The following is a 24,633-nucleotide window of genomic DNA, read 5'->3' as shown; positions in this document are numbered from 1 at the left end:
ATATATATATATATATATATCTATTTTACTCATTATACATCTCCTTATTAATTTTTAATTTAGGAGTGTTAAAAAAAACTGAAAAACTGCAACCGACCGACAACGAACTGTCAAACTGACCGAAAAAAATAAAAATTCAGTTCCACGTCAGCAAATCGACTAATTCAGTTGATTATGCGACCGCCCATGATTCATGAGCAATTTGGTTTCAATTCTACCAACCGAGGTGATCGATTAAATCAAACCGACCGACTACCTTTTATATTATTTAAAAAAATAGTTATTATCCATAAATTTAAACCTCTAACCTTGTAGAAAGCCAATCCAACTCCTTTCCACTAGGATAATTGATTCTTGTTGTTAGTTCGTGGTTTTAAATATATTTATTATGTCTACAGATTCTTGAAACTTAGCAAGCGGCTTTCTTAAATGCACACAGTTATGTATTTACTACTTATTCATTTATTGTGTTGGAAAGGGAAACACAATAAAAGATTATTTGAAAAGATATAAAGAAAAACACGTTACATTCTATGGGATTCGAACAAGAAATCCATGACAGTTTCAAAAATATTTATTATAATGAGTCTTAAAAATTCAAACACATCAGACTTTTGAGAATTCCACATTAAAAAGAGATGAGAATATTTTTTTCTCAACTATTCTGTATAAAGGGCTATGTATTTCATTACAATTTACAAATTAGAGAGGTCTAACTTCTTTTGAACGTCCATCTTTAATAATATGATGAATTTTAATATAAATAAGTTTTCTAATTGAGATTAGATATAAAGCCTTAGTGGCACATTCTTTTAGGCTTTATGTTTTTGTCTTTAAGTTATTTTTTTATTTTAACAATTTAAATATTAAATATTTAAATGGTTAAAATTTAAGAAATAACAAAAAGTTTTTTAAGTAAGAAAAACCGACCGGTAAAAACCGATAAAAATCGGTCGGTTAATCGACCGAATGCATTGTTCTTCGGCTTGTTTTCGGTTTTAAATTTTTAAAAGCTGACATTATCGGTTTGGTTTTAAAACCGACTAAAATTGTCTGTTTTTAACCGATGAACACCCCCAATTTTTATCTCTAGTTTACCAAATTATGCTTTATTTAGTAACTTTTTCCTAATAACATAGCTGACAGAAAATATTTCATGCCAAATCTAGAGAAAAGTACATGGTTTATTATGGTTAAGCGGAGGTCTAATATTTATATCATATTAAATAATTGAGTATTATTGTGATTTTATATTTTTTTTTATTAATTGAATAATAATTATTTATTTTTAAATAGAGTGACATAAAAAATATTTTTTACTGTCTTAGAGTGATATTTTTGGTTTTTTCGCCATTCCGTGTAGTGAAGTTTTCCCCCTGATTAAATGGGCCGACTTCAATGAATTGGTTCTCTTTTCATGGGCCTTCTTGGGGGCCCAAATTTAGCAAAAGCCCACAAAGCAAAGTTTGAAAAACCGTTGAAGAACAAACCTCTGCGCTGACTCACCAGTGGTCATGGGTCTCCCGCCAAACCAACAGCACAATCTAGTAGCAGCCTTGGCCTCCATGGCCGAGTCCTGCCTCTCCATGAGAGACCTCAAGCAAATCCACGCTCACGCAATCGTCGCAAACCTCCACCGCCACCACGTCGTCCTCGGCAAGATCTTCCGCTTCGCGGCGGTGTCGCCCTCCGGCGACTTGCATTACGCTCACCAACTATTCTCCCAAATGCCCCAACCAAGAACTTTCTTCTATAATACCCTCATCCGGGGTTACTCCAAGAGCTCATCGCCTTCTCGCTCGGTTCATTTGTTCAACCGGATGAGGATGAATTGCGTTGATCCGGATGAGTTTACTCTCAACTTCCTGCTGTGAAAACGAATTTTAAAGCCGATGAGATTCATGGGGCTGTGTTGAAGTTTGGGTTTTGCTCGCATTTGTTCGTGTGTAACACACTGATTCATTTGTACGCGGCGAGAGGGATGTCTGGTGCAGTCCGGCGAGTATTTACAGAGATGGTGGCTGTTGATGTTGTTTCGTGGTCGGGTTTGGTTGTTGCGCATGTGAGAGCTGGGGAATTGGAGTACGCACGGTGCGTGTTTGATGATATGCCTATAAGAGATGTGGTTTCTTGGACCGCAATGATTTCGGGCTATTCACAAGCAAAGCGTTCAACGGAAGCACTTGAATTGTTTTGGGAGATGGTAGATGCAAAAGTGGTACCGGATGAGGTCACGATGCTAAGTGTAGTTTCGGTGTGTGCAAATTTGGGAGATTTGGAAACTGGGATAGCAACCCACCAATATATCGAGGATAACGGGTTCGGAGGGATGATTTTTCTTGGCAATGCGTTGATTGACATGTATTCCAAGTGCGGATGCTTGAACCGAGCATGGCAAGTCTTCAACATCATGAATCGCAGGAGCTTGGTCACTTGGAACTCGATGATTTTAGCCTGTGCAAATCATGGTGATCCGGATCATGTGTTTCATTTGTATGAATGCATGACAACTTCAGGATTTCTGCCCGACGGGTTCACGTTTTTAGCCCTTTTAGTTGCATATAAGCACAAGGGATTGGTGGATGAAGGATGTAGAGTATTTGAGAGCATGCAAAGGGACTATGGAATCGAGGCACGAATTGAGCATTATAGATGCACGGTGGAGATGTTAGGCAGGGCAGGCCGACTAGAGGAAGCGTATAGACTAATTACTAGCATGTCAATACCGAGCAATTACGTTATCTGGGAAGCGCTGCTTGCCGCTTGTAGAGTTCACAGTAACGTAGATATGGGAGAAAGAGTTGTGGAGAAACTTCTAATGTTGAAACCAGAAAGAGATTACCATGCTATTCTTCGACATATTTATGCTGCTGCTGTAGAGAAAGAGGAAGTGAAAGAGATTATGCAAACGACGATGGTTAACAGTGTAAACTTCTGACATCATTTTAATGGAAGCATATAAAGATCACTTTAAAATACTCATTCATGAACCACTGCCGTTTGGGCAATTTTTAAAAATACCTCTTAAAATGAAATTCCTTTTTATTTCTATCTCTTAACATTAGCCCATTTATTTCTACATTTTAAACTAGAATTAATCATGAGGTAGAGTTTTTTAAAATGGATACTTTTAGTATGTTAGGTAGAGGTAGAATCTCTAATTTTCCCTCCTGTTGGTGAGAAACTAATCCAATAACTTTTGTGATTACAAATCGCACGCACAGCTATTTTGAATTTTGATTTTGCTAGTTATGGAACTTCAAAACTAAAGACCATCACCTTACACGGTAGTGTACGAGAGCTTTTTATTATGACTTAGAGAGAGCATAGCTTTAAAACTAGTGTAGAGACAAAGGAAACGAATAGCAGAACAAGGAGATCATTATGAAGAGAAATTTTGTTCACATTTCTCTTTCGATCCATCTATTTTTACACGCACTCTCTCTTCAGTCTTCTTTCATTCCTCCCTCTTAGTTTTTCTCTCCTGTGGGCTAGAGGAAGGCCTAATTGTTGGGCGACAAGATAAAGCGCATGAACACAAAAGTTCATGGTTGTTGTCCGACAATCAAGTGAAGCGAAACAACAAATATGCTGCCAAAGTTAAGTTGCTAGATGCCCAAAAGATAAGATACTATTCAACCAACAAAAATGCATGTAGTAAAAAAGACACGCCAAACCAAAGTCTGGGATTTTATTTATAGCATGAACATATATGACATATCACGCATTAACTTTAGACAGGTAGTTTCATAGCAAAGAGTTGTAGGATACTTGAAAACAGGACAGAACAAACAGCACTCAAAGGAATACATGCCCCAACCCTTTATTAGCTAAGTATGGCATGACTCCATTTCACAACAGGATATGCTTGCACCTCACTCATCGTCGGAACTCTTGCGGTGGTGGTGGTGGTGCTTGTGGCGATGGTGCTTATTCTCTTCATTGTCATCATCAGAGCCATCATCCCCCTGCACAGCGACCAGTCAAAGATAGAAAAAGGCGACTAACATGATAAACAAGAGTAATTACATTCTACAATTCATAATTGAATGACACAATTGATTGAAAACACAGTAACACACCACTAGTCCACACGCGGTAAGGTTTTTCTACTCAGATACAATGATATTCTAATTCACAAGTTAGAAACTGTACATGGCAAAATTTTAACAATCAAATCATATGATGGTCAAAACCCTGTCGTGAGATGGATGCAATCGTCTCAATCAAACTCAAGTTTTGACTTTCAAAATGCTTATCTGCAGAAGTATCTTCACTAAATTTGCAATATTTCTCCATCTAATAAATGGTCTAAAGGAAAAGAAAAGAAAATACCACATTAGTCAAACAAAAAGAAAAAGTGACAAAACTTTAGTTGAAAGGAAATATTTTCTCTCAAGTTAAGCTGTAAAGATCAACTCAAATCACAACTCAGTTCTTTTGTCATAATATTTTCTCTCACAAAAATTCAAATTCAACTTTGTTGCTACAGTGTTTTTTCTCACATAAACAACTCAAGTTCTCAACTTGAGTTGTGAAACAAACATGCAATAGGATTTCTCATTGATTGCTCCTTTCTGTTTATCAATTTGATCAGCATTGGCACTACCTAAGAACTCTGCCACTTTAATTGGAACAGTGCAAACTACTTTCATTTTCTAGTTGCTTAAATCTTCGATAAAATATGAGGGATCCATTTCAACTTTAAAATGCTCGTCTGCAGAAGTATCTCGACTACATTCTTAATAATTTCTACATCCACGTCAATGATAGACAGAGAAAAACGGATATCAACAGCATTTTAAAACGGCGCTGCACGAGAATAACGAATATAAATATTAAAGAACCATGGAAGCTTTAGCAATGTCATTATAAACATAACAAGTATGCACATAGATAGTTATATAAAATTTAGAAAATTTTACAAAACTCACATATTTCTTGCGACCATAGCCTTCCTCCTCGCCATAGCCATACTTGGGGCGATCCACCTCCTCCTCATCATCTTTACGACGCCTCTCATAACTAGGCTTCCGATAATCCTCCTCCTCAGACCTTCCATAACTCGGCCGCTCATAAGCCGGCCTCTCATACTCCCCACTTTCCTGCCTCCCGTAACTCGGCCTCCTCGGCGGCTCTTCCCCATAGCTCGGCCTCTCATACTCACTCTCATTCCTCCCTCCATACCCCCCTCCTTCCTCTTCTCCATAACTCGGCCTCCTAGGCGGAGGCGGCTCTTCCCCATAGCTCGGCCTCTCATACTCACTCTCATTCCTCCCTCCATACCCCCCTCCTTCCTCTTCTCCATAACTCGGCCTCCTAGGCGGAGGCGGCTCATCCCCATAACTCGGCCTCTCATACTCAGTCTTCCCTCCATATCCCCCTCCTTCTTCCCCGTAACTCGGCCTCCGACCATACCCAGATCCATACTCTCCTTGAGAACTCTCATACTCAGTCCTCCTCCCATACCCAGATCCATGTTCTCCTTGAGAACTCTCGTACTCATTCTTCCTTCCATACCCAGATCCATATTCTCCCTGAGAACTCTCGTACTCATTCTTCTTTCCATACCCAGACCCATGTTCTCCCTGGGAGCTCTCGTATTCAGTCGTCCTTCCATACCCAGATCCATATTCCGAACCAGGTTCATCCGAATCGGGCCTCCGACCGCCGTACCCAGATCCGTCCTCCGATGGTCGCTCGTACTCACTCGTCCGACCATACCCAGATCCGTACTGGGACCCGCCGTAGGCGGGTGCGGGACCGGGACCGGGACGTGGCTTGGGGCGGGAATAGCTGCTGTACTCGACGTCAAGAACGCTGTCGGAGTAGGCGTTGGGCTCGGCGGAGGAGGAGAGCTGGGAGCGATCGTAGTCGAAGTCGTCGGAGCGGAGAGTGTAGCAGGTCTCGTCGGAGTGGGGGAGGTGGCGGCCGTAGGTGAGATAAAGGTCGAATCCGCCGTCGTACGGCGTCGGATCGAACTCGTCGAAGGCGTCGACGGCGTCCTCGCTGTGCGAATAGTACGGCATGATGATGATGATGATTTTCTTTTTTCCTTTTTCGGACAAAGTTTTCTGGTGAAATGACGAGGGTGTCGGATCTGGGACTGTTCTCAATTCTTATCGTTTGACAATTTTGGGGTGGTTCGAGAGAATCGAGACGGCATCGTTTTGTGGAGGACAGGTGGAGAGATTAAGGAGAGTGGAAGTGTGGGTGTGGGCCACTGGGCCTGGCCTATTATGGAGTGGTAGCCCGTTGAAAATGATAACGTGTCGGCAAGTGAAAATATTGGATAATAATATAGGAATTAGGAAACGGAGAAAAATTTCCTTCTATGGAAGCATCTAAAGATTGATACTCACAGATTTTTATCAAACTATAGGAGATTTTGATCTTGCGTATAATTTTTATTTTTTATTTTTCAAGGATCTTGTGTATTTTTTCGTTTGTGGTGTTGACTTTAAAAAGGCCCTACAAGCTTTCAAAAAAAAAAAAAAAAAAACGGCCCTGCGATAACAAAGAAGTGCTCTATATTTGCCGAACGTGAGAGCTTGAATGGAGTATGCAAATTCGAGTTTTTAGTTGGAATTTAAATGTGATTTTACGTGATAATTTTTAATTATAGTAAAAAATTATATATGATTTTTTTATAAATTTTTTTTACTATAAAAAATTAGAATTAAAATCTTAAATCAATGAGATGAATAAGATCTTATGTATTTTTTTTAAAATTATATTAGCTTAACATTGATCGAAGAGATCAAAGATATTTTTAGTTAAAGCGATTCTTTTGGTTACATCTCACTAAATAAAAAAATTGTGTAAAATTGTGTAGTTCTCATCTTAGTCAATCATGCATTTTTTTTTTGGATAAATTTTTTTTTTGTCCTTTGAACTTTGAAAATTGGTTTGCACATCTCTTGAACTTTGAAACATTTACTTTGCCTCTTATGTTTATTTGACTAACGGATTTAATGATGTGACAATTATTGGAGGGATAGTTTAATAAATTATTTACATAAATACCCCTTAAAGTATGTATCATATTTCAAAATGTCCCATGATCTATCAAAATGTCCCAAATCTATGAAAAACATAATAAAATAATAGTTTTACTGATGTGACATGTCATTAAAAATTAATTCAACATTAAATTCTAATAAAATCAATAAAAGTGATTAATATTAAAAATAATAATAAAAAAAGCTTCACTTCAAAAAATTTTAAAAAATTAAATAAACGAACTATTTTTTTTTTCAAAAATCAAAACCCAAAAGAAAAGAAGATTTTTTTTATAAAAAAAAAATCTTATTACTCTTCAATTCTGAAAGTGCATATCAAAACACATTCTTTCCTTAAAGAGGAATTTTTATTTTTGAATTGTCTTTTGGGATTTTCAATTTTTTTTTTTAAAAAAATTACTTGATATAACATGCTACTAAAAATTCAAAAAATTTAAAAGACAAGTAAAAAATATCAAAAAATAATAGGATAAAAGAACTTTCTTCCTCTTTAAATATCAAAAAACCTTCTTCCTCTGTTAAGTAAAAAAGTTTGTTTTAATCTGCACTTCAAGAGCGGAAGAGGATGAAGGTTTTTTAAAAAAAATTACCCTCTTTTCTTTTGGGTTTTTTAATTGTTGCAAAAAAAATTATTTAAATTTTTAAGTTTTTCAAAGTGAAGCATTTTTATATTTATTTTATACTATTATTTTTTAATAAATAATCACCTTTATTGATTCAATTATAATTTAATATCTAACTAATTTTTAATGATATGACACATCAGTAACACTATTATTTTATTATGTTTTCTAAAGATTATGGATATTTTGATGTGTTTTCATATATCATGGGGCATTTTGAAATATGATACATATTTTAGGAGGTATTTATTCAAATGATTCATTAAACTATCTTTCTAATAATTATCACGTCATCAAATCCGTTAGTCAAATAAACGAAAAGGGCAATGTGACTTACGTTTTAAAGTTTAGAGGGTGCGTAGACTAATTTTTAAAGTTTGGGAAACAAAGTGACAAATAAACTAAATTTCAAGGGGTAAAAATAAAATTTATCCTTTTTTTATGGTCCAATTATGATTTTCCAATTCTATTTGTTCAGTTTGGTTCATTATATTCCGTCATGTATTATAACTTTTGTAAAGCCTGATGTTGTATTAGTTAATGAACTTTAAGTAACTAGCAAAAAAATGTTAATGAACTTTAATTTTTCTAAAAATAAAAACAAAAATTGTCATCAATAAGTTGAAATATCAAATACTATATTTCCTCTAATAAAAAATAGTGTTATTGCATTACAAGGTGTTGATTTTTTATTTTCCTCCTTTTGGGCCAAACATAATATCTTTAAGGGAGATTGAGGGAAATAGTCTAAGATTTGAGATGAATTAAAATTAATAAGTCAATAGTTTACATAAGTTAATAAATAGGTCAAATTACTGTTTTCGTCTATAACTTATCTAGTTATGAACCATAACTTGATAAATTATTGTCCATAATTGTCCATAACTTGTCTGGTTATGAACCATAACTTGACAAGTTTATCCATAACTTATTTGATTATGAACTATAACTTGACAAGTTATGACCTATTAATTTCTATAACTAAAAATTAACCTATATACTTTTTTAAACTTTTCATATTGACCTATTTTCTACTATTTTCCTATCTTTAATCAAGTTATCAATCTTCCAAATCCGAATATAGAACTCAAGTATATCCAAACAAAAATTATTTATATTTACTTTATTGTTATCACTTGTACCTCCTCTTAGATCTGGACACGTAATCAAAGCATCTGCCATAGAAATGGGGTTCGAGCCTTTTAAGGAAGTAAGAGGAAGAAGAAAAATATTAATGCACGTTTAGTTCACTGAGTTTTTAATTTGTATTAATATGTAATTTTATGTGATAATTTTTTACTGTAATAAAAAAATTAAATGTGATTATTTTTTAAAATTTTTTATTGTAGTAAAATTTAAATTTTAAACTTAAATCAGTAAAATAAACGGGATCTAAAATTGAATTTTAATATTAAATTTAAGAATTTTTTTGTTCTTTTTAATCCTTATTTTTTTAATATTTAACTTATTAATAAGTTTAATTAGAAGTTAATAGCTTGAATGACAGGCTACGTTATTCAAGCCGTTAACATTATAAACAGATGTGAACAGAAAGGCTATTTTAAATGTTTTCTATATATCAAATGATGTTTTAAATTAATTTAAAATTTTAAAAGGTATTTTAAAATAAAATACATAGTTCCAAGAACAATTATAAAAATAAACCTTACAAATAATAATAATACAATCCAAACCAAACACTATAAAATGAAAGGCACAAAAACTAAACAGATAGATTCGAAATTCTACTTTGAGCTTTATCGGTTTTCTTCAGCCTTATTAGTCATTACCCATCGATCCAATCGCCACTTTAAAACGCACAAAAAAAAAAAAAAAAAGCACACACAAAAATTCGTCATCGTCTTTCCTTCATTTCAATGGCTTCCCGTGTGATAACGGTGGCACAGGACGGCAGCGGAGACTGCCGGACGGTACAGGAGGCAATCGACGCCGTTCCCCTCTGCAACACGTGTCGGACTGTGATTCGCGTGTCGCCGGGCGTTTACCGACAGCCGGTTTACGTTCCCAAGACCAAGAACCTCATCACCCTCGCCGGTCTCCGGCCGGAGGACACCATCCTCACCTGGAACAACACCGCCACTAAGATCGACCACCACCAGGTAATACCAAGTTTTTGGTTCTACCCAGTTGAGTTCTCGACACGTGGAGGTTCTTTTGGCTGATTAATTAATGATTTTATTTTATTTTTTGGATGGTGTAGGCGCCTCGGGTGATTGGTACTGGGACGTTTGGGTGTGGGAGTACCATTGTTGAAGGAGAGGACTTTATTGCTGAAAACATCACTTTTGAGAACTCTTCTCCTGAGGTTATCTCTCCGTTTTTTTTTTGTTCAATTTTGGAAATGTTTATTCTTTTATGGGTAATTGGTTTACATGAAAAAGATTCAACTTTTGGGGTTTATTTGGGTGATCCATCAGTTTTCAGCTGTTTATGTTTGGTGTATGCTGAAACACGCAATAAATTTGTCAATCAATTTTATGAATGTAATTTCGCTTTCTTGGATTGTTATATATGAGTGTACTTATGTAGGAGGTGTTGGGTGTCTTATAACGTGTCTTTTGTAATTGTTTTCTAGTCAGGTTGTTTCGTTTGTCTTACCACTTTTTTTAGAATTTCAATTTGAGGATTTGAAAGTCGTCATATTATTATGGTTGTTTTCCATGGTGGTGTACATCTACCGAAACTGCAAATTACTGAAGGTTTTATTTATAGAAAAATGATATCAGAATCAAACAATATACAAATATGATGGAATTTTGAGTAATATTTTACGATTCAGAACACCGCAACAATAGTAAGATCTTACGGTTCAAAATGCTCATATTTTTCCCCCTTTGATGTTTTTCTTCCCTCTTTTGCTAGGGTTCGGGTCAAGCCGTGGCGATTAGAGTAACAGCCGATCGGTGTGCCTTCTACAATTGTAGATTCCTGGGATGGCAGGTAGTTTCGCTGTTTCTTTCATTTTAAGTGTTTGAAGGGCTTGCTGAACCACTAAATGGATTTGATGTTCAACTTGACTGCCTGCAATTGTCTTCCTTTTTGGGATGATTCGAAAGAGATCAGGAACAAATATTTTTCAGCTATAGGATTTATCTTTAATATGATTTTTCACAGGATACTCTATACTTGCATTACGGAAAGCAGTATCTTAAAAATTGTTACATTGAAGGAAGTGTGGACTTCATTTTCGGCAATAGCACCGCCCTTTTGGAGCATTGTCACATCCATTGCAAGGCAGCAGGCTTCATAACCGCACAGAGCAGGAAATCCTCTCAAGAGACAACTGGTTATGTGTTTTTGAGGTGTGTAATTGACCCCTTTTTTTCTAGCCAATCTTTTAAAATATTTAGGCTATTAGAATTTGTGCTTTGGTGGTCTATTCTTTTTCAATCTGGAATGATAATTTCTCATGGAAGATCACTTGCATGATGCATCGAGCTAATTTTTTTTTTTAGTTGTATTATGAGAGTTTCACATATGCTTTTCATTCTTATTTGTGATGGTTGCGTGGTATTGATGCAGATGTGTTATCACTGGTAACGGAGGAAATTCATATGCACACCTAGGACGACCGTGGGGACCTTTTGGGAGAGTCGTGTTTGCATATACATACATAGATGGATGCGTCAAACATGTGGGTTGGCATAACTGGGGTAAAGCCGAGAATGAAAGAAGTGCTTGTTTTTATGAATACAGGTACACTATCAGTTCCTTAATCTGCATGTTTCTGTCATATTCAAACAAAAACACAAGGTGTTATTGCCAAAAATAGAAGAACTGAGAAGAATTCCATTTTCGATGTGTTTCTATGTTTGATGATTTCTTCTTCAATATGAGATTGTGTTGATTTTAAAACTTGTATAACTTTTTTCATCTGGTTGCGTATTAGACGCATTGAAAAAGCCTTGCTTTGGAACATGCCCTTTTTCATTTCAATGAAAATTGCAGGTGTTTTGGACCTGGGAGTTGCCCGTCAAAACGGGTGACGTGGTGTAGAGAACTCATGGATGAGGAAGCGGAACAGTTCCTCATGCACTCTTTTATCGACCCGAATGCAGACCGGCCTTGGCTTGCTCAGAGGATGGCCTTGAGGGTGCCATTTTCTGCTTGATTCAACCTTGCTGTTGAAGCTGAGATGCACAAGTTTCAAAGGTCGGGATGATCAGAAAATTGAGGATACTAAAATCTTACTCTGTAGACTAGTGAAGTCTATAATAAATAATGTGTTTTATTTGGGTGTATTTGACTTCGAGGAACATCTTGGAATGTAAGGTTTGAGTGTTTAATGAGGCGGTAACGTTGTTCTGTTTACATATCTTGTTTTTAAATCCTTTCTAGTGACTGACTAGTAAAGTTTACGTTGGCATAACTGGGGTAAAGCCGAGAATGAAAGAAGTGCTTGTTTTTATGAATACAGGTACACTATCAGTTCCTTAATCTGCATGTTTCTGTCATATTCAAACAAAAACACAAGGTGTTATTGCCAAAAATAGAAGAACTGAGAAGAATTCCATTTTCGATGTGTTTCTATGTTTGATGATTTCTTCTTCAATATGAGATTGTGTTGATTTTAAAACTTGTATAACTTTTTTCATCTGGTTGCGTATTAGACGCATTGAAAAAGCCTTGCTTTGGAACATGCCCTTTTTCATTTCAATGAAAATTGCAGGTGTTTTGGACCTGGGAGTTGCCCGTCAAAACGGGTGACGTGGTGTAGAGAACTCATGGATGAGGAAGCGGAACAGTTCCTCATGCACTCTTTTATCGACCCGAATGCAGACCGGCCTTGGCTTGCTCAGAGGATGGCCTTGAGGGTGCCATTTTCTGCTTGATTCAACCTTGCTGTTGAAGCTGAGATGCACAAGTTTCAAAGGTCGGGATGATCAGAAAATTGAGGATACTAAAATCTTACTCTGTAGACTAGTGAAGTCTATAATAAATAATGTGTTTTATTTGGGTGTATTTGACTTCGAGGAACATCTTGGAATGTAAGGTTTGAGTGTTTAATGAGGCGGTAACGTTGTTCTGTTTACATATCTTGTTTTTAAATCCTTTCTAGTGACTGACTAGTAAAGTTTACTAACAAATAAAAAAAAATAAAATTAAAAAAAAGGAGAGAGAGAGAGAGAGAAAATAGAAAAGAAAAAAAAAAGTGAGAGTAAGGCGGTAACGTTGTTCTGTTTACATATCTTGTTTTTAAATCCTTTCTAGTGACTGACTAGTAAAGTTTACTAACAAATAAAAAAAAATAAAATTAAAAAAAAGGAGAGAGAGAGAGAGAAAATAGAAAAGAAAAAAAAAAGTGAGAGTAATAAAACTGGAGATGCGGGGGATCGAACCCCGTGCCTCTCGCATGCAAAGCGAGCGCTCTACCATTTGAGCTACATCCCCTTTGTTTGAGAGGTGAGAAACATTTTTATAAAATATGTTTTCGAGCTACGTAGGGGATTTTTTTTCCCGCTCTCTTTTTGATAACAATTAATGTACGTATGTGAACTGAAACACCCGTATGCAATAAAGTGGCCGTGAAATCACCAATAAACAATAATCAGAACAAGATCACAACTACAAGAACCATTGCTTGAAACAATGAAGCGGAATCTTAACCAGCCAATTTCAGTCCGCTAATCATCTCATCCAACATGGTCAACGTGGTATTGTTTGTCAACTGACCTTTTGTCTTCTACATAAATTCACTTCTGTCCACAATTTTCTGTAGTTGGTCATCATTTGTCCTTTTGTTGTAGCTGAAGCAGCAAGTGGGGCTCAACCTTTTGTTGGTTTTTTTTTTAATATATTTATTTGCTCTTGCTTATTGGTAATTCCTACAGAGAAACAGATTATCCTTGAACAATTCTTTTGATCTGTGAGCATCCAATATGGCTTCATCGGCTTCCCAAGGTACGATCTTGATTATTATTTCTTTCTTTTTTGGAATTTATATATTTTTCGAAAGAAACTTTAATTTTCTTTTGGATTGATCTTGATTTTCTAATGATAGAATGGTTGTTTTTTTCTTCCACACACAGCAATAGCTATCGTTATTATGGGGGTCAGTGGAGCTGGAAAATCGTGAGACTCATTCTTTTGGCATTTTGGTCTTCTGGGTTTTCTTCTTTGTTACAAATTTTAACTTTCTACCATGCTTTATTTGATAAATCTGTTATATGTGCCTTAAATTGAACTTATTAACTTTAATGCCACATCTTTTGCTGGTTCTCATGTATTTGATTGTGTTTTTTGATAGAACAATAGGTGAGATGCTGGCAAAAGAGACAAAGTTTAGCTTCATTGATGCAGATGATTTCCATCCAAAATCAAACAAAGGTTCATATTCAATATTTAACTTGTGTAAGCTTCATTATCATTTTTTTTCCCTGATCATTGCCATCTCTTCAAATTTGTAGAAAAGATGCAGAATGGGATCCCTCTTTCGGAAGAAGACCGGATTCCCTGGCTCGAAACTCTTCGAGACGCCTTGGGAGAAAGTTTAGTAAACAGGAGAAGTGTGATCGTGGGGTGTTCAGCTCTACAGAAGAGATACAGAGAAATTCTTAGATGTGCTGATCCAAACTATGAACCGGCGAGCTATGTGAGTGTGGTGAAGTTTGTGCTGTTGGATGCTGAGGCCGACGTGCTTGCCGCTCGGTTAGAGAAGAGAGCTGCAGAAGGCAAGCATTTCATGCCGTCTTCGCTTCTGAGATCGCAGTTAGAGTTGCTTCGGATTGATGATTCCGAAGAGATATTGAAGGTAGATGCCACTCTAAGTCCTCAAGTTATAGTAGAAACCATACAAGCATTGATAATTAAGACAGAAAGTCCCTCAGACCTAAAGCAATAACTGTAAGCAACCTCTTTAATTTTTACTATAGAGTTTTCTTTGCTGCCGGAGATGAGATTTTTTGAGTCAATGTTCACCAAGGATGACATTGCTTGAGTAAATAAAAACATTATCTTTGGATTCAATTAAATGACATCCTCATTCCCAAATTCCGAAGCTGGAGTTATTTTGTTCTCTGTGTTTATTTATTATGTGTATTTGTTCCAGTTATGTGTTTGTACATGTATAATCGAAACAGAGGATAAACGTATAACTATTTTGACATTATACATATTATACCAGGAAATCCTTTACATTGTAAATGCCTAAATCTTCAACTTTCATAACTCGAACAGAAATCGTTTAAAAGACAGACTTGGAGAAGCAATGGAGTAATGGACTAATAATGGCACCAAAAAAATCCGACAGTAAATCCCACGCCAATTCCCGAACGGAACCAATACTCGACCTCCATCTCCTCTTTCTGTATATTCAGTTTCTGGGATTGTTTTAGTACCTTATCTGCAATCGCCGAAGACATAATGACATAGAAAATCTCGTCGGGATACAGAGTTTCATCCTTTGTGAACGTCATGAGTGTGATGACCCTTAGAAAATGAGCTAATCAGAGGACTCGTACCATATTTTCTATATATCCACCACCAGCTCCAAAACTTTGCCATTGTCACCAATAATCTGAACAAGTACAGGAACCTTGCTTGAAACAATGAAAGCGGTTGCGATCCCTAACTACAATTTCTCGATTGTATATGTCAGAGACTAACTTAATAGCAGCATGACAGTCTAGGCATATGCGTAAATTCTTGAAAATATAGAGGGGTACCGGGTCTTGTGCTTATAAGCCCAAAACACACCGCCAGCTTCTCACTATGAGAGAACAGTGCCTGCTCTATCTCCTCCAGCTCCTCTGCATTACTTTCTCTAGTGTCACCGCCAAAAAAAACTTGGGAATTCGTGTTGGGAACGTAACCGGCCAATCTCAGCCTCCAATCATTTCATCCAAGATGATATAAATCCCTGTGGTTTGTGGATGTGACTTGTCTCCTGCACTGAACTGATGGAGTTTGCCACCGACATGAATTGAACTCATTCCAGGAGCCTTTCTGATGCCCCTATTCTTGAGAACATGCCGAATGGAATTAGCCTTTTCGTGCTTTCCTTCCAAGGTGTACATGTTAGAAAGCAAGAAGTGATATTCTGTGTTGTGGGGATCCAGAACCAGCTCTTTCAGAACTCGTTCGCCTAGTTTTAGCGCCCCATGAATGCTGCAGGAACCCAAAAGGGAACCAAGAACAACCTCATTCGGAGGCATTGGCATTTTCTTTACTAAATCCACAGCTTCTTCTATATGACCTGCCCTACCCAACAGATCCACCATACAGGCATAATGTTCTATCTTAGGCGTAATTCTGTATAACGATTCAAGATTGTGGAAGTAACGGCGACCTTCTTCAACTAGACCCGAGTGGCTGCAAGCACTCAACAAGGAAGTAAAGGTCAAGTCATCTGGCTTGGCTTCCATAATCATCTGAGGGAATAAATTTAATACAACTTTGCCCTTTCCATGCATTGCTAAACCACTAAGCATAGCATTCCACGCCACTACATTCCTTAGTGGCATTTGCTCGAAAACTTTCATTGCCGTGTCTATTCTACCGCATTTTGCATACATGTCAACCAGAGCTGTATCCACCATTATATCTATCTTCCTCTCCGTCATCTTTAGAGCATATATATGAACCCACCTGCCCATCAATAGATCCCCAGACTGTGCACTTGCACATAAAACCGAACAAAGCGTGACATGATTCAGCTTCAAACCACAACCAAAAACCATTTCACAAAGAAGGGACAACCCTTCACGATTAAACCCGTTGGCCACATAACCAACAACCATTATAGTCCAAGCAACCTCATTCCTCTCCGGCATGCCATCAAACACCACTCTCCCACTTTTCATACCTTCCAAGTTAACCGCACCATCCAAGATCACGGTCCATGACACAACACTTCGTTCCTCCATCCTTTCAAACACCCGCCTTGCCTCACGCAACATCCCGCACTTGACATACATGTCCATAACCGCATTGCAGACCTTAACACTGGCGCCTAACCCCATCTTCTCCAAAACCCCATGCCCTTGCAGACCAACCTCAGCATTGCCCAACCGAGCGCAAGCATTGAAGAAGCAAACCAAGGCCACATCATCCGCCCTCAGGCCTTCTCTTATCATTTCGACAAATAAACGAAGCCCATTTTTGGGAATTCCATGACGAGCAAAGCAACCCACTAAAGCAGTCCAATCCGCAGCGTCTTTGTGCGAGTTGGGAATTTCATCGAACAGTTTGCGAGCAAAAGAAATGCTGCCACATGCGGCGTAAAAATGGAGAAGGGCATTGCGGAGGAAGGCGTCCGGAGAGGCGACGAGGCCGGAGGTGATGAGAACGGCGTGGAGTTTCTTGCCGACGTTGAGAGAGGATTGGCGAGTGCATGATCGAACTAAGGAACGTAAGTGATGGGCAGAGTGTGAAGAGAGGACAAGGTTGATTGGCCATCTCATATGAGAGAAGGCTGCTAGACTGCTAGTGCTAGATTTTGGTAAAGATTTGATGATCTTTGAGTTTAACTCTAAATTGGATGACAATGGTAACAGTGTTAAAAATGTACCAGAAAACTGATTTGTACGAGTTTTGGCTTTCTTTTATTGAAGGGAACTCCTCTGTTTAGTTTCAATGAAATGTTTTTTAAAAAAAAAAAAAAAAAAAAAAAAAAAAAAAAAAAAAAAAACTGATTTGTATTGTTCTTTAGGGTTTATATATACTGCCTTTAAACTTGGATGGAGTGTCACTACACATTAATTTTTTACATGGCAGCTTATTGCATGGAACCTTATTAACCCATACAGTTGGCTATATAAAACGACATGTCGCTTCACCTTTGAACATTTTCTGTCGTTTGATAGTTAATTGACGTGTCGCTTTTGACTTTATTCATAAAACGACGTATCGTTTTGTTGGTTATAAATTCCTATTTCCTCAGAAACGTTTCGTGTTAGATGTTTTCCGTCCCAAATCTCAAGTTGAACGAAAGGCAGCCGGCTTATACGGAAAGCTTTCCTGTCGTCTGAGAATGGAAACGACATTTGTCTGAGGGCTGGTTCAACCAAAAAGAAAGTCATTTTAGTTGTGTAACTTTTACATAAAACTATATGTTCATAACTACGTGTTGATTGAAGACATGCAAAGTTTATCCTAATGATGACATTTGGAGATATTAGAATCACTAAGAAGAGACAAGGATAACGATAATGATCTATTTAAGTTAATCAGCAAAGCGCACAAGGCCGTAGATTTATGAGTAAGCGGTCAAACGGTCAAGATTGAAATTAACGCATTCATACCGTAATCGGTCGAATTCCTACTCTAAAATCTAAATAGGGGTGAATACAAGAAAAGTTGTGTTGTTCTTATCTACTAATTTGAGAAAGTTTTGATCTCTTGCAGACTTATCGTCGAAGAGTTCTTCCTCACAGTAACCCAATTCTTCAGAGCTAGTTTAAAATACACATTTACCTTCACAGAAAATGACAGGCACTTAAGAAAATGCATAGAAATCGGTTGTATTGGAGCATATTGTTCCACAAAAAGGGTGTTAGGCAGGGACCTCAATTTGTAACAAAGACAAATCAAGTAAGCATGCATTCAATAAAGCCAGCACGATACATAATAATATTGTCATTGATGCACACGTTAGCACTCAATTGCAAACTCATAAAAAGGGAAAAGAAAGTAGTGGGGAAGAAAAGGAAGACATCTCTTGGAAAGACGCACACCAAAGACCAAGGAAACAACCATGTCCTCTATTTAAACAGTTTGAAGTATAGAATCACAAGGATAATGATGACAAGAACCGCAATAATCGAGCCAATCATCCACTTGTTCCTGCTCATCCTCCTTGAAATGGAGGTCAAAATTCTCTTGCTCTTTCCTATGTTGTCATCCACCCCATGAAGCTGCAAGCGAAGAAGAAACGATCAGAGCAGTTCCTAACATTTGATGGACAATCAAAAGGTCATAGGTAATGCCTTCTACAATGCAATATATGATTAATCCACCCCATGAAGCTGCAAGCGAAGAAGAAACGATCAGAGCAGTTCCTGACGTTTGATGGACAATCAAAAGGTCATAGGTAATGCCTTCTACAATGCAATATATGATTATATATATATATATATAGATACTATGATTATAGGTAAAATGTACAATATAAGACCATCACTATGACATACTAACGTTCTAAGTAACGAAACAGTTGACTTGTACTTCAAATATACCCTTAAATGTATAGGTAGACACAACATGCAAGCATATACTAAACACCAAAGAACGGGAGCCTGTGAATGATAAACAAATAGAATGAGCCTTTGGTAAGTAAAATACCGCGTTATCAGCATGTAAGAGAGACTGTCTCTGTGAATGCAAATCATGAAGAATAGAAACACCAAGATCTTCCGTTTCCAGCATGGTTCTCCTGCCTTCCTTAATTCTATCACTAGTCTTGTTTAATCTCTCAGTCGATATCAATAATCTTGCTCTCTGATCCGCTGAGGCCTGCAACATATGCATCACTCACTATTAATTACGATCAAAATATTGATCCGCAAATTCAAGGATGGACACTTAGAACTTAAAAGAGTTGAATCTAAATGAATAACATTAATATAAAATGATATAAACATTTCAAACATTTACAATCAACTTAAAACCGCCCATTTCTGCCATTTGTCACAGTAAGAAGTAAACAAAAAAGAATGTAGTGAAGTAGTAAATAGATAGAAATCAAAGTTACAGAAACGATGTAGGAACCAAAATCCCAAAGCTAAGGCGAGAAGTAATAAATGTATATGTTACAACAAGTTAATCTCCAAACACAACTAACAGATATACCGTCAAAGTATCAGCCATTCCCGACTGTAGCAATTCATCACGGGCAGCAGCATTTAAGTTTCCAGATACAAGTCTTTTGACCTCACTTTTCAGGTTGTTCAGGTCTGATTTATACTCCCTCAACTTAGCCAGAAGCACTACCTTAACATTGGGCTGCAAGCTTCTTGCCTCCAAGTCCATTTTACGAATCTGAAAGATTACGCGAAGCAACAATTTCAATCACACCAAAGGGAAACATAAAAAGGGGGGCAAACGGAAGAAGAAGAAGATAATTGAAAACAATAAAAGCAACAATTCAATTCAGTACCAAAGATTCAGCTTCATCAATTCCAGTCTTTATTTCTGAAACTTTTTGCTTCTTTTGCTCTGCACATATACAATAAAAGATGTTTAATTTCATATATAAAATGACTTTTAGTTTCCTCTTATCCAATCCCAGGTCTCAAAGGAAGACTAAAAATTCTACCCATACGTACATACATACATATATATCTTGATGCAATTATTCTTTTTTCCAAAGCCAATTTTTCAATCAGAACAAGATAATAAATCATATTACACTAAACTCAAGCAAGCATTAATGGACTAATTGATAAGTCGGTCTCAATTATGCCAGGAATCCATTGAAATCATAAGCAATTGAAACAAAACTAAGAGCAAATCCAGCATAATCACCTCCATCAAGAGCACCAGCCGTCGTACACTTTTTTGAAAGATTGGCCGAGAGCTCGCAGTACTGGCGCTCGTACCCCTCGAATACTTCACTCATCTTCCCTAATTGTTTCTCTGCTTCCTGTTCATCAACCAAACCACCGAATTTGTTACCCAAAAAACAAAATTCGACATCAAAATGCGGAAAAACCCTAAACAGATCTTTGTTCGATGATCGAACCACGCAATTGCTGAACAGATTCGAACGATCTCAAGACTGAGGAACAAAAGGATGTTACGAAACTCAGAAGATCGGATGGTCGAATACTTTGACAGGAATTTCAGAGATCGCCGGAGACGATGCGAAGGACGGTGGATTCTTCTGGAAGGTGGCGGAGTTCTTCGGAACAACCGAAACGACAGTGCGCGTGTAAATGGAGGCAGAATGGGTGGTGTAAGCAAAAAGGCAAAGAAGGGCGATGATAAAGTCACACCCTCGAGGACGGTGGCGTCGGAAAACTTGACAGTTGTAGCGACATGTTGGTTGGTAGTGGATGGGTGTATTGTTGTTCTGTACAGCTATATGTAGGTTTATATTTCATTTTAAAAAAATGCCTCGAACGTGTGTTCTTTTTCTTTTTCTCTTTTTTATTTTATAGGAAATTTAAATTTTCTTTTTCTTTTTCTTTTTTAATTACGTGGATAAGTAGATATGATGGAATATCCCTAAATTGACCAAGCAAGTTTTGGTAGTTTTTTTTTTTTTTTTGGGCAGACTCTAAGAAATTTAAAGGGTTGTTCTTTTGGAATATAATTTGAGGCCCTATTTATTTCGTTGATTCGAGTTTAGAATTTGAGTTTTGTTACAGTAAAAAGTTCTCATAAATAATCACATCTAACTTTTTTGCTACAATAAAAAGCTCTCACATAAAATCACATCTTAACTCGAATTAAAAATTCGAATCAGCGAACTAAACGAACGTGAACTTGAATAAAGTTGTAACTTGAGTTTAAACCTTTTCTGAGTTTTGTTGTAAAAGAACAACCCCATATTTTTCTCTTGGTTAATTCTCCAATTATTTTCAAACTAAAAATTTAAATAGTCTTTTCATTTGGACATTAATTCCCAACAATTTTTTTTTTTAAATCATAGCTCGAATTTATAATGATTAGAAATGTATTCCCAAAATGAGAAAAGGATGTATTTTTTGGAAAAGTTTCTACAAAGAAAAGAATACGAGCAAATCTAATCTAGCTATACATAAAAGAGTTAAAAACTCTTTTAATAGTGCTCTTTTCTTACGTTGTCACGTGACGATCTCTCTTTTTTTTTTTTTTTTTTACTTCTTTATTTTTTATATCTTTATTTATCTTATCTAATCTAATCTAATATCTAACATCGAACAAACATAAAAAACAAAGCTCTTTTCCATATGTGACAGCCTCTCCACTTATCTCTGTTTTTTTTTTAAACTTTTTTCTGAATGTCTTAATACATTTTAATTTTTTGTATGTGTTTTAAAAATATTTTTTTTCTCACTTTACTCTTATGAAAATAATTTTTTCATGTGTTCTGATTTTATTTTTTTATCAATGATTAAAATAATTTACTTCAAATATGTTCCTATTTATTTTTTTATCAATTATTATCTTTACGCATATTTTTTAAAATAAATTTAATAATCTTTAAATTATTATTGTATAAATAAATTTCTCATCATTTAGTGAATAATAAATCCAGCATGACAATATGTGAAAACTAGTATTCATCTAAAAGACGGGCAAATCTGTTATCGTTTTAATTTTTGGTGCCGTTCTCCAACTGTTATGTCGTTTTTCCGGGGATGTGTCGTTTTGTTGTTGTTTTCGTCCAATGTTTTCCCGCTTCAAGTTCATGATGAACCGATAGTTGTTCTCTCATCCCCTTATTGTGTCGTATTCTATTCCCTGTAAGTAGTTGTTTTAACCCTGGTTGTCATTTTAACTTTTTTATTAAAGGTAGTTGACGGTTTAATTTTTATCTTGGTATCCTCGTTTTTACTTGTCAACTCTAATTATTAGTTTTTGTTTATTTATCCACTGTCGTTTGTCTTGTAATGTCTTTGATTATTTTTTGTTTCTATTTTTTTCCCATTTGTTTCTCGTTTTTCCTTCAGTGTATTATTCCACCGTTTTTCATTTATTAAACTATTCATATATGATGTTTTTTTTTTCCGGATGCTTGTTATTTCTATCATAAGTTATCGTTTTAATTTGCCACCATTTGTTAATTAGTTGTCATTTATTTTAATTCATTCTTTCTATTCTTGTCGTTTTTTCATTATAGTCAAGATAGAATTACACTCATGTCTCCTATATTTTCCAAATTACAGAAATATCTTTTTGATCAAAATATTTTTATGTTAACACCTCCCGGGTTTTTAAAAATTACAAAGAAAACATAGTGTAAAAAGTACATTTTGACCGTTAAATATTTTTTTAATGGGGAAAATATCACTTTCATGTGAATGCTTTTCTTATCAAATATATATATATATATATGTATATATATTATCACGCCCCAAACAGGGGTCAGTGACGTGAATGCTCGTTTAGAAGTTAAACCTGATTAAGGGAGAAGTTAAACCTGATTAAGGGAGAAATTAAGCATTTAAAAATATGAAAATGGGGAAAATATCACTTTCATGTGAATGCTTTCAAATATATATATATATATATATATATGTATATATATTATCACGCCCCAAACAGGGGTCGGTGACGTGAATGCTCGTTTAGAAGTTAAACCTGATTAAGGGAGAAATTAAGCATTTGAAAATATGAAAATCAATCTAAAAAATAAAACATTAAAGAAATTTCTAAACAAGCTCTCACATTTTGATGAAATTGGATTTCGAGAAAGTAATGGGAATTTTCACAATTTCTTGATAAAAACAAGTTCAAAACTGGGCCTCTGACATCATTCAGAGTTTCTCCCATATGATATTTCATATTGTATATACATGAATAAATAAAGAAATAGATAAAGACATCAACCACAATCTAGATATATTTAAGGTTTACAATCCATTGTACAACAAGGATGGAAGTGTGTACAACTTCTTCTCTTGAACTGCACAAGCTAGAGTTACATGTGTTGCTACTTACTCAGCACTGCTTCTAGCGTCACCTGAGGAGTTAAATGCATTGAAACAAAAGAAAAATGAGCAGAAGACCTGATATGATATATTTTAAAAAACTTTAAAAATAAATAGAAATGCATAGTCCCAACACATCAACCGGAACTAAACATCTTTTTTCTGAAAGAAAAATAAACTAAAATTCCAGTTACAAGTAGTGGCCAGTTACAAATAAAGACATCAACAACAATTTATGATAAATTACTTACAACCAATAGCAAGGCCATAATCCACCGTAGTGCCCCATCCGGGTTTCGGGTCATGCCCCAAGGATACGATCTCCATATCATGATTTCTAGGTCATCAAAGGGCTTACCAGTTCACAAGATATCTTATCTTAAAAAAATATCTATTAAAACTTTAAATCAGTTCATTATGAGTTCAATAGCAATAATTATGCTATTGTCTTAAACTTCTTTTCTTTATCAAACATGTTTTATCTTTAAAAACATTTACTTAGGCCAAAACACTTTAAAACATGCTAACAAGGATATGGACAAGAATATCCTATCTCTTGGCAATTTAGTTAACTAATAACTTCACACTGCCCAACCGTCTACTCTTGAAGCTCCACGTCCAATCGTGCTGCTAACTTCGTAATCAAAATAATGTTTTAGAACTTAGTTCTCACCTCTAAAACAATTCTAGTTCAATTATGTTCAATTGCTTCCTATTAATGTGTCTTGACTCAAATCCAAGGTTTGTAACCAATTTTCATAATTCAATTTGGAATTCTTTAAAAATTAAAACTCAAACAGTTAATTTGGTTTCCAATTGAAATTTAGCTCGAAAAATGAGTTTCTTTTTTTAAAAAAAAAATTCGGCAACATTTCGACAGCAATAAGGAAAATGCCAAAACCTGCGGTTTGAGCTCAACTCCAAAACAAATTCTCAAGAAATCACTAAAACCAGTTTTCAAACACTTCAATAAGTTCAATAACTGAAAACCCTGAAATTTAATTCAAGTTAAACCACAATTTATTCAAATCTAAACCCTAACTAAAATTCATCAAATCTAACCAAAATCACAATTTCTCAAGTTAGAAATTCAAATCAAAGAGTGTGTTTTAAGGGGTTTTATCTCAATTTAGTTGATGGAGTCGTTCTCTCTCTTTTCTCTTTTTTTTTTTCTAGCTTCGGCAGGGACACCAAAAGAGAGAGAGAGAGGGAAGTGAGAGAAAGAGAGAAAGAGAGGCCGGCGAGAGAGGGAGAGGGAGTGGCCGGCGGTGGGAGAAAAGGGAGAGGGGAGGCGCCGGTGAGAAGAAACATAGGAGAGAGAGAGAGAGAGAGAGAGAGAGAGAGAGAGAGAGAGAGAGAGAGAGAGAGAGAGAGAGAGAGAGAGAGAGAGAG

General features: G+C 36.0%; 5 protein-coding genes, 1 non-coding gene and 1 pseudogene across 12 annotated transcripts; 3 read left to right on the top strand and 4 right to left on the bottom strand.

The window, feature by feature from the left end:
- Positions 1-1,514: 1,514 nt before the first annotated feature.
- Positions 1,515-2,985, top strand: LOC21396742 (annotated as a pseudogene).
- A 670-nt stretch (positions 2,986-3,655) lies between these two features.
- LOC21396740 (uncharacterized protein At5g39570) lies at positions 3,656-6,139 on the bottom strand. Its single transcript, XM_010089823.2, has 2 exons — positions 4,935-6,139; positions 3,656-3,968 (listed from the first exon to the last, which is right to left on the bottom strand). Exons 1-2 carry the CDS (start codon positions 6,027-6,029, stop codon positions 3,876-3,878), a joined length of 1,188 nt encoding a protein of 395 aa, XP_010088125.1. The 5' UTR covers positions 6,030-6,139; the 3' UTR covers positions 3,656-3,875.
- Positions 6,140-9,394: 3,255 nt separating this feature from the next.
- LOC21396739 (pectinesterase 31) lies at positions 9,395-12,698 on the top strand. 2 transcript variants are annotated; one of them, XM_024169542.1, is made up of 7 exons: positions 9,395-9,765; positions 9,867-9,971; positions 10,529-10,606; positions 10,781-10,968; positions 11,189-11,319; positions 12,041-12,083; positions 12,336-12,698. In XM_024169542.1, exons 1-7 carry the CDS (start codon positions 9,523-9,525, stop codon positions 12,496-12,498), a joined length of 951 nt encoding a protein of 316 aa, XP_024025310.1. In that variant the 5' UTR covers positions 9,395-9,522; the 3' UTR covers positions 12,499-12,698. The 2 variants fall into 2 exon arrangements, with proteins under 2 accessions (XP_024025310.1, XP_024025308.1); XM_024169540.1 differs by lacking the exons at positions 12,041-12,083; positions 12,336-12,698 and adding an exon at positions 11,615-11,977 and having other exon boundaries at positions 11,189-11,362.
- Positions 12,699-12,984: 286 nt separating this feature from the next.
- TRNAA-UGC lies at positions 12,985-13,057 on the bottom strand. Its single transcript has one exon. It is a non-coding gene; the product is annotated as a tRNA-Ala (tRNA).
- A 216-nt stretch (positions 13,058-13,273) lies between these two features.
- Positions 13,274-14,658, top strand: LOC21396738 (gluconokinase). 4 transcript variants are annotated; one of them, XM_024169643.1, is made up of 5 exons: positions 13,274-13,320; positions 13,498-13,567; positions 13,696-13,738; positions 13,914-13,993; positions 14,074-14,658. In XM_024169643.1, exons 2-5 carry the CDS (start codon positions 13,546-13,548, stop codon positions 14,505-14,507), a joined length of 579 nt encoding a protein of 192 aa, XP_024025411.1. In that variant the 5' UTR covers positions 13,274-13,320; positions 13,498-13,545; the 3' UTR covers positions 14,508-14,658. The 4 variants fall into 4 exon arrangements, with proteins under 4 accessions (XP_024025411.1, XP_024025405.1, XP_024025413.1 ...); XM_024169637.1 differs by lacking the exon at positions 13,274-13,320 and having other exon boundaries at positions 13,407-13,567; XM_024169645.1 differs by lacking the exons at positions 13,274-13,320; positions 13,696-13,738 and having other exon boundaries at positions 13,407-13,567.
- A 171-nt stretch (positions 14,659-14,829) lies between these two features.
- On the bottom strand, positions 14,830-17,138 carry LOC112092743 (pentatricopeptide repeat-containing protein At5g15340, mitochondrial). The gene is given in 3 exon segments (XM_024169622.1): positions 14,830-15,319; positions 15,321-15,495; positions 15,498-17,138. Coding segments are annotated over 3 exon segments (1,893 nt in total). The 5' UTR covers positions 17,068-17,138; the 3' UTR covers positions 14,830-15,171.
- A 1,041-nt stretch (positions 17,139-18,179) lies between these two features.
- Positions 18,180-20,656, bottom strand: LOC21396736 (vesicle transport v-SNARE 13). 3 transcript variants are annotated; one of them, XM_024169530.1, is made up of 6 exons: positions 20,346-20,656; positions 20,129-20,246; positions 19,761-19,819; positions 19,454-19,642; positions 18,947-19,117; positions 18,180-18,519 (listed from the first exon to the last, which is right to left on the bottom strand). In XM_024169530.1, the coding sequence occupies exons 2-6, from the start codon at positions 20,220-20,222 to the stop codon at positions 18,367-18,369; spliced, it is 666 nt and encodes a 221-aa protein (XP_024025298.1). In that variant the 5' UTR covers positions 20,223-20,246; positions 20,346-20,656; the 3' UTR covers positions 18,180-18,366. The 3 variants fall into 3 exon arrangements, with proteins under 3 accessions (XP_024025298.1, XP_024025301.1, XP_024025304.1); XM_024169533.1 differs by having other exon boundaries at positions 20,409-20,656; XM_024169536.1 differs by having other exon boundaries at positions 20,433-20,656.
- Between the last annotated feature and the right edge of the window lie 3,977 nt (positions 20,657-24,633).

The sequence above is a fragment of the Morus notabilis genome, unplaced genomic scaffold (genome assembly GCF_000414095.1).
Source record: "Morus notabilis unplaced genomic scaffold, ASM41409v2 Scaffold897, whole genome shotgun sequence".
Lineage (NCBI taxonomy): Eukaryota > Viridiplantae > Streptophyta > Magnoliopsida > Rosales > Moraceae > Morus > Morus notabilis.
This window is presented reverse-complemented; position numbering and strand designations above follow the sequence as displayed.

What these genes read in the sequence shown, in the direction of transcription:
- LOC21396739 (XM_024169542.1), top strand. Translation starts at nt 9,523, where the DNA reads ATGGCTTCCCGTGTGATAACGGTGGCACAGGACGGCAGCGGAGACTGC. An exon ending in TTGAGAACTCTTCTCCTGAG is followed by an intron (nt 9,972 to 10,528) that starts GTTATCTCTCCG and finishes CTCTTTTGCTAG; the next exon opens with GGTTCGGGTCAAGCCGTGGC. An exon ending in GTAGATTCCTGGGATGGCAG is followed by an intron (nt 10,607 to 10,780) that starts GTAGTTTCGCTG and finishes GATTTTTCACAG; the next exon opens with GATACTCTATACTTGCATTA.
- LOC21396740 (XM_010089823.2), bottom strand. Translation starts at nt 6,029, where the DNA reads ATGCCGTACTATTCGCACAGCGAGGACGCCGTCGACGCCTTCGACGAG. An exon ending in GCTATGGTCGCAAGAAATAT is followed by an intron (nt 3,969 to 4,934) that starts GTGAGTTTTGTA and finishes GTCGCTGTGCAG; the next exon opens with GGGGATGATGGCTCTGATGA.
- LOC21396736 (XM_024169530.1), bottom strand. Translation starts at nt 20,222, where the DNA reads ATGAGTGAAGTATTCGAGGGGTACGAGCGCCAGTACTGCGAGCTCTCG. An exon ending in TTGATGAAGCTGAATCTTTG is followed by an intron (nt 19,643 to 19,760) that starts GTACTGAATTGA and finishes GTAATCTTTCAG; the next exon opens with ATTCGTAAAATGGACTTGGA. An exon ending in GAATGGCTGATACTTTGACG is followed by an intron (nt 19,118 to 19,453) that starts GTATATCTGTTA and finishes CATATGTTGCAG; the next exon opens with GCCTCAGCGGATCAGAGAGC.
- LOC21396738 (XM_010089821.2), top strand. Translation starts at nt 13,834, where the DNA reads ATGTGCCTTAAATTGAACTTATTAACTTTAATGCCACATCTTTTGCTG. An exon ending in CCATCCAAAATCAAACAAAG is followed by an intron (nt 13,994 to 14,073) that starts GTTCATATTCAA and finishes TCAAATTTGTAG; the next exon opens with AAAAGATGCAGAATGGGATC.